General features: G+C 39.8%; 1 protein-coding gene across 1 annotated transcript; it reads right to left on the reverse strand.

The window, feature by feature from the left end:
• Nucleotides 1-4,160: 4,160 nt before the first annotated feature.
• Nucleotides 4,161-4,737, reverse strand: LOC109936809 (nuclear receptor subfamily 0 group B member 1-like; the record flags this gene model as incomplete). Its single annotated transcript, XM_048594430.1, has 1 exon — nucleotides 4,161-4,737. A coding segment is annotated over exon 1 (535 nt), but the record flags the coding sequence as incomplete, so codon positions are not given.
• Between the last annotated feature and the right edge of the window lie 3,470 nt (nucleotides 4,738-8,207).

Raw genomic sequence — 8,207 nt, forward strand, 5'->3', positions numbered from 1 at the left:
TCATTTTTCTGATGAAGGGTCTAGGCCCGAAACGTCAGCCTCTCTGCTCCTATGATGCTGCTTGGCCTGCTGTGTTCATCCAGCCCTGCACCTTGTTGTCTCGGATTCTCCAGCATCTGCAGTTCCTACTATCTCTAACTCTGCTGACTAGCCTGCTGTGTTCCACTTTATCAAATGTCTTCTGGACGGTTGTGGACACCACAACAGCAGCATTCCACACATCAATTTTCCCTGTTCCCTCATTAAATGACTTAAAAAGGCGAATTGCAGGACATAAGGAGAATGGTGGGAGGTGGGGTTTATATGGGAGATCAGCTATGTTCTTGTTGAACGTCGGACCAGTCCCTCTCCTTTTTTCTTACGTTTCACCATCCTGCTGTCTTTCTCAGGGTGGTTTCAGCTTACACATGGCTCCCAGCACCTGTCCCAGCCATCAGGCACCTCCCCTTCAAGCTGTGCAGGCTTGCTTTGCTTAGAAGCTGCACATATTGATGGCTGGCCCCTAGTGATGCAGCTTGCTGGCAGTGCTTTGCAATATGGCTGCATGAAGAAACCATGTAAATGATCAGGCAGTATCATGCTACCATTGATACATTGAATGGGTAAGGATTAATTGTGTATTATGATATTTCAATGTCTACATTTGTGGATGGTGCAGTTTGGGCATCTGCATTTACAAGTCCATCATATTCTTGCATGTTAATCCACTTGGGGTGCTTTATGAAGTGAATAAGAGCATTTTCTTCAGAGCTGACTTCATTCACTTAGACTCATACTGAACTATTGATTACTTACCTTAGCATCACATTTGAAGGGAGCTGAAATAATAGCCAAAGGTGATCTCGCCCTACCTTGATAGACTAGCCTCCCAGCCATTTAACAGCCATCACCTCTCTGGCACCCAGTGGGCATAGTGCTCATTACTGGAACTGCAGCAAGTCACAGAAGGAAGAGTGTTCTAATGGAGACAGAATCAAAGTTAAACTGGCAGAGCCAACAGGTTGTGGGTCAGGGCAGGGTAAACGTAAAGGGGATGCTTTGGGGATATGGCAGGCAGAAGAAACTGCAGTTGGACTCAGGGATCCGGTAAAGGAGGCACCACTCCTCAGCCTGGCCTTCAGTCCATCTGGTGAACTGGGTTCTTGGTGCTGGCTTCACCACCCCAAACAAAATACCAGCAGAAGTGGCATCAGGTCTCTTAAGTGGCCACTAATTGGCAAATTAAGATCTATAACTGACCCACAGGCAAGTGGCATTCCTGACGCCTCTCCAACACTGATATAAGTGCCTGCTAGTAGGCTGGCATTTGTGAGTCACTTCAACAATACCAATTATGTAGCCTTCCTCCCATGTGCCAAACTGCCATGCAGTTACTTGCTTGGTTCACAATGACTGTTTTACTAGTTGTTTGTTTCTGTTATACCTATTACCAGTAACCCACATGAACACATCAAAAGCTCCATACTTTGTGTTCATTTGTCACACATATGATGCCACGCTTTGCTTAGTTTTAATTTGTGAGAATTATTAACAAAAATTATAAAGGAAGTCTTAATGCCGGCCCTTTCCTCATGAAATCAGACATTTGTAAACAAACCTTCCCCTTTCAGGTTCAGCCTATTTACACTACTGCCCTGAAGGGTGGCTTTAAAGAGACAAGCCAACAATTATCCTTACACTCAAATATTACAAAGTGCTCTTGATTCACGCTATTTCAGAGGAAATCCAATAACAAACAAGAACATTTACATCAGTCCTATCCACCAATCTATGCCTGAGTATACAATTAATTATACAATACAATACAGCACAGGAACAGGCCCTTTGGCCCACGAAGCCTATGCCAATTCCTAATCCTTAGTGCCCATATGCGGTTTCTATCCCTCCTTTCTATCCCTCCTTTCTATCCCTCTGTTCCCCTCACATTCACGTGACTAACAAGGTATGCCTTAAATGTTGCTTATGTGCCTCCTTCCACCACGTCCACTGGTATATACTTGAACATAAGAAGTAGATCAGTTTTGCTTTGGTTGACACAGTAAGAATTCAGAATATTAGCAAGGATGCATTCAGCAGTGTATATGTATTATTAAGAATCTCCATCCAAAATGATAATCTGCTTTTTCTCTTCTGCATGACTGACTGCTAAATGTGTTTTTATCTGCACTACTATAACAACAGTTGTTGAATAACCAATATTTTAAAGATGGAGAAGAAGGGAGAAGGATGAAGGTGAGTTGTTCTGAAATTGGACTTGAACCATTCATGTTGTTTCTCTCTCCACAGAGGCTGCCAGATATGCTGAATTTCTCCAGCATTTTGTGTCTTCATTTTAAAGCTGAGTCTCTGGGTTTCTGCATTTTAATAGCACCGGGGAATCACTGCAGTACATCAATGCAGTGTTTTGTAGAAAGCACATTTAAGAATGTGGTCAATCTGAATTGAAGGGAATGTAGGGAGAGAGGGAATGGGTGACCATCAAGCAGTCAATGATATATTAGAGATGGATTTTAGAGACAAATGTGTTTCTGGAGATAGAAATGAATAAGAAACCTGGTGAGAAAGGCAGGAATGCAGGGCTGAGATGTACCAAATGGGGCACATTTGTTAAGGTAAATCATTTCACCTACAAAAAGCTCTATATTCCTATCCAATGTTGATGCAAATGTCCCTCAGACTATGTGACTGCAAACTCTTATGTTCAACAGGACTCGATACATTCCCCAAGTGCTTTTAGGAAAGAATAGTCAAATTATCTCTGGAAGAAACATTTTTTCATAGAAATATAAGGGATATCCGGACCTCTCTCTGTCTAAAGGCTGTAAATGTTGGAGGGTAATTGAAGATTTCAAGGCTGAGTCTTTTGGTTAAGGATTTCAAAGGATATACAAAAAGTTTTGCACGCAAATCTCCTTGAACAATGGAGAAGGCCTAAGGAACTAATTAGCCCACTCCTTTTCAAAAGTGCCTCATCCCCTCTAAAAACGTCCCAAGTTATCACACGTCTTTGGGGCTGACCAGTTGGGTTGCAGTGAGCTTTGATCTTGCACATTCCTCCATTCATGCACAAATTTATGACTGTAATGTCACCAGAGAGTACTCTCATGAAACTAACTGCTACTGACCTACCCCATCACGCACAGGACATCAGTTAAACTCAACACAGAACAAACTGTGTTATTTAGCATCAAGGTCTGATGTTGATTTCACTCACGTTAACTTGTTGTTAATCTCCTCAGGCAACCTTTGGGACGTTCAAAGTGTTGAAATATATTGGCTCTTTACTGGATATAGTGCAATCTGATATGTGAGCTGCCAGGCATGATTTTGCATATAGCCTTTGCTGAAAACACTGACACTAGCATGTTTCTGAACCTTCTAAGGTGCCAATCAATTCTGAAGGCCACCATTTCTCGTCAAGGTTAAACACTTTTGTTCCTTATCAAGCAAATTTCACAACATACTGTTGATCAGAACTGTCATTGAAGCAAAAACCCCTGTCCCGCGTACAAAATTTAAAGCAAACATTTCTAGTAACAATTGTAATTTGTAACTATAGTGCTCGTGATAGTTTCCAGTATAGCATTACAAAACAGTTACTTTGGTATGAGATGGTAGTCCAGTCATTGTACTTCTTTGAAATGTGTTTGAATGCACTTCTATCATTTGAAATTTCAATCAGCAGTCATGAAGACCTGCATCAATTTTTAATTCCTTAAAAGGTAAAGGAGGACAGGAAAATCTGCCGAGCGATTTCGTCACAGAGGTTAAACAATTCCTAAGATAAAAGTTAAATGAAAGCTGACTTCTCTCACCCTCTCCTCTCCCTGACTTTTCCTATTCAGCTCGCTCTCCTAACTTGGATTCACTAACTTCCATTTAACTGTAACACAAACCCATCTTCCTTGAAAGTTTGCGATTGTCAACTTGTTACAAATTTTGAACCTTCCAGTGCCAGACAATTTTGTTTTCTTCTTCACAGAATGGCCACTTTAACTGCGAATGAATTTGTTGTCCTCTACAATCAATGACACAAATGGCAAAATTCATATTTCAGGAATAACGTTAACACTTCAACAGCAATTTCAAGCATTTTTACCTGGGTTCACTAAAAATAAAACCAAAGCTTTGGGTCAGGAGACTTCTGTGGGACAGCTCACCTGGGCTGAATAAAACTATTCCCTTCAAGTACACATACTCCTTAGTGCTGATATCTATGCTCCAGCACTTGGTGAGGAATGATTTCACTTTCTGTACTTCTGCAGCAGACGGCTCAGAGCTCGTTTTCTCATCGGTGCCTTTTCCTTTCTGGTTAGTTAGAATTTCTTTCAGGATGCTTGTCTTTGATGGTTCAATCACTTCAAAATCCACACCTTCCTGAGCCAAGCCCAGCATGAAAAGGGCAGCCCAGCAGTTCTCCAGCAACAGCAGCTGGTCTGGCTGCAGCAGACCCCGAAAAGAGGGCAGGTTTTTAATAAAGTTCACTGTCTTCAGCAGAACTTCAGAAGCAGCCTTATAGGCAACATAAGGCGAGCCCAGTGCTACCTTCTGTTTGGATTCGTGCTTGCAGCTGCAGGTGGGTAGATGTTGATGTCTCTTGTGGTTTAAGATGTGGTAAAGGATGCTGCCTTGATTCATTTTATCCTTTTCACAATGACATTTTCGTTGAAGGGCAGAGTGAGAACTGAACGCCATCGCTCTGTAAAGACAGTAGCACCCTTGTCAACAGCACTGCAAGGAGTATCACTGTTTATGTTCAAGAAACAGGACCCTGATAGATCTTTTATACCCTGGCTGCCAAATAACCTTGAACAGCTCTGTAGCAAGTTCCAAGGTTATCACTGAAATAGTGGAGAGGTGGTTATGTGAAAATACAGGCATGGATTAGAGGCAGAGACAGAAAAATGACATGGATTGCATCTGGAATAACATAAGACGAGGCAATTACAAAAGTCAATGTTATAAGTAGGACTCGTTTGCTTTTAGTAATCTCAAGGGCATTGAGATAACAGAGACACTTACTGGTTGCCTTCAGACACCCAAGGCGAGTTAAATTGAAATAGCTTCATTTCTTTTTGTCTTTCACAATTTCACTCGCAATTGATTGCGTTCGTATAAAGTTCTGTAAAGAGAAATTCTGAACTACTTGCTGTCCACAGTCACTGCATTCATTCATTGTAATCGACAGGCTGCTTTCTGCAAAGTGAATATGTGCTATTCTGATGACCTATTTGTCATGTTCACAGGCCAAACTGCCATCACTTTCTGTACTACATCACTTGGCTTTGCATTCACTAAAATGGATTGACTTCAAAGTTGTGGCAATTGAAAACAAATATACATTTTGAAACATCTTCCATTATTTGAACAAATAAATGGTCAAACACAAAGTTATCACTGAACTGAACACTGTACATGCCTGATTAGTGATCAACAATTTGTAGAAAACAGATTACTCATGTAACATCAATTACCAATCAATGTAATAAATACATTCATAATGCTAATTTGAGAGTAACTAGAATGTGAAGATTTCTATTTTAAATTGGAAATTTAAACAGCAATGTAATGTGCTCATGAAAATTAGAACATATAAAGATAAGTATGAATGAGAAATACGCACAGCCCCATCCAGAGTAGCATGTAACTTCCTTAATAATATTATGTAACCTCCACTTGAATGACCCCATGGGTTTTGCCCCTGTATGCTGCCTGTGGGTGAACCTTTTCAAGTACTAATCTCTTTTAACATGTGGAAGTGCTCCTGATGTCAAATCTGAACCTGCCTTGTACTTGTTGACAGACATGGCTACCATGTCCTACAATCTTTTTGATTCAGTTTGGTATTTTGATCTAGCTATCTGATGTGCTATAATTGTAGTAAATGTAAACTTGTGTGTTAGTGTCATACAATTGGGAGATGATAGGCTCGCTTAAAAGTTATCTAACTTGGAAAAACAATGAAGTCATATCAGGAGTACACATTGAATTACATTCTATGACCTGCTTATGAGCAGCAGAGCAAAGAGAAGGAATGATGGACTCAGAGCTACAGAACCTAGAAGTCTCACTGTCTCTAGCTGATTTCTCTTCATCAACTTGAAGATAGTGCCCAGTGAATAAAGAAAACTAGGAAAAGAACATTTTACTCCAAATTCAAAGATATTTAAAACTTTGTCACCGTTGAGGATGCAAGTCAACAATGAAATTACCACTGTCTCAGGTTAACAATCTCAAGAACTCAAGAACTTTAATGACTTCAAAATTGCAAAACCTTTATTCTTCTTGTCCGTACCAGATTTTGTCCCTTTAAAAATTTATTTTCGGTGTTTGAGAGTGTGGCAAATGCCATAGTTATTATGTACTTGTCTGGTAGTTCAGAACTTGAGTATTGCTGAAAAAACGTCTTTTAGATGATACATTTGCAATTCTTAAACCTACAGCTGCTTGTAAAAATTCCCTTGCATGTATTCATGGTCTCCATCCTGTGCTGAGATCCACCTTTGAAATGGAGTAGTACACTGGGCTTCCTTTCCTTGACATCCTATTGCTAAACTGGACAAGGGATTTTCTACGATTGGGTGCTGCTAACCTATCTTCACTGGTCCTATAATCCCATCTGCTATTATTTTGGTAGGCCAACAACCATATTTTGTGATATAAGTAAAATATTGCTGAAACCAACCAAGAGGAGATTAAAAAGAGGGGAACAGAATCCCCCTCCTCAATTTGATGTATGTCTGTATCTGAATATTTTATGTAAAGTTCTGATGAATGGAATGAACTTTTGTTGTTCCACTCATCAGTGCCAATCCATCAGAATTAAATTTTAATACAAGATGTAGAATCGCAGTTCTATCTTTCATCAAGTTCAATGATAGATCTCAACTATAGTCTGTAAAGACTGTCAGTTATTAGCTGGCTGTGTTAACTTTGTAGGGCAAAAATTTTTTACTCTTGTAAGTTCACAATGTGTTAGAGGTAACAATAGATGTCCTTATGCTATTGAAATGTTAATGGAGAAGCCACCCTCACAATTCAGTGATGTAGGTGGTGACAGTGTGGACCCAGTTTTTCCAGCCATGATGACTGTGGTCGCATCCTCTAACTGGGGAATGCAAGGCTGTGAAATCACCTCTAAAAATCTCTCCCATTGAGAATTGAGTCAGTGCTTCTGAGACTATTGTAATTTACACTGGGGAGAGAAATTGTCATTAATGGATTCAGACTCGCCATATAAATGAAAGGAGTGTACATCACTGAGATGCATACTCACTCACTTACTCATCACTGAAACCTTATCATCGTGGCTCACTTCCACAACTAGCTTATTTTTATTCGTTTGTGGGATGTGAGCATCACTGGCTAGGTCTACATTTATTGCACATCTCTGATTGCTCTTGAGAAGGTTGTGGTGAATCACTGCAGTCCAAGCGGTGTTGGCATATGGAGGGAGTTCCAGGATTTTGATCCAGCAACAGTAAAGAAACCTGTAGCAGCTGAGTGATAGTGGACTATCTAAGTTGTGATGTACTGTGCCCATAGCAAGAAGGACTATTCATTAAATGTTAAAAGCAAATACTTTTCGCACAATGTCACAAGTCTTTACGAACTGTAAAAACTCAATTTTTGTTAAAAAGAATTGAAGAGATAAACACAAATATTAGCAGCCATAAACCATGTCCTGGGGATCTAAACAAAAACAATCCTAAAGCTGGAATTTTATGTGTTTTTTATTGAATGGCTCATAAACAACATAATTGATGTGATCTCGTAATAAAAGTCTACTATGGACTGAGTTAAAGCTATAATTTTCCTCCATTGTGTACTTTTCTCAGTTAGTACATTAAAATTAAACATGAAATCTTATCAACAGGCATCTGATATGTGATCTGTCTTTAAGTCTTTTTTTCAGAGGTGGATTAAGCAGGGAACAGTATGTTTTACTAACACACAGCCCTGACCTCTATTCTGCTTCAATGCATCTGCAAATATAATGGCACACTTTCCAATATCAACCTGCATTACAGTGTTAAAAGAAATCCCACTGATATTTCCTCAAAATAAAATTCGTTTTTATTCCATTCTAAGTTCACCATACTGGAATCAGATGCATAGAATTAAATAGAAAACACCAGATAGAAACAGAAACAACACAGTGTGGAGCTGGAGGAACATAGCAGGCCAAGCAGCATCAGAGGAACAGG

Source organism: Rhincodon typus, unplaced genomic scaffold (genome assembly GCF_021869965.1).
Source record: "Rhincodon typus isolate 14 unplaced genomic scaffold, sRhiTyp1.1 hic_rhity00009311, whole genome shotgun sequence".
NCBI classification, from domain to species: Eukaryota; Metazoa; Chordata; class Chondrichthyes; order Orectolobiformes; family Rhincodontidae; genus Rhincodon; species Rhincodon typus.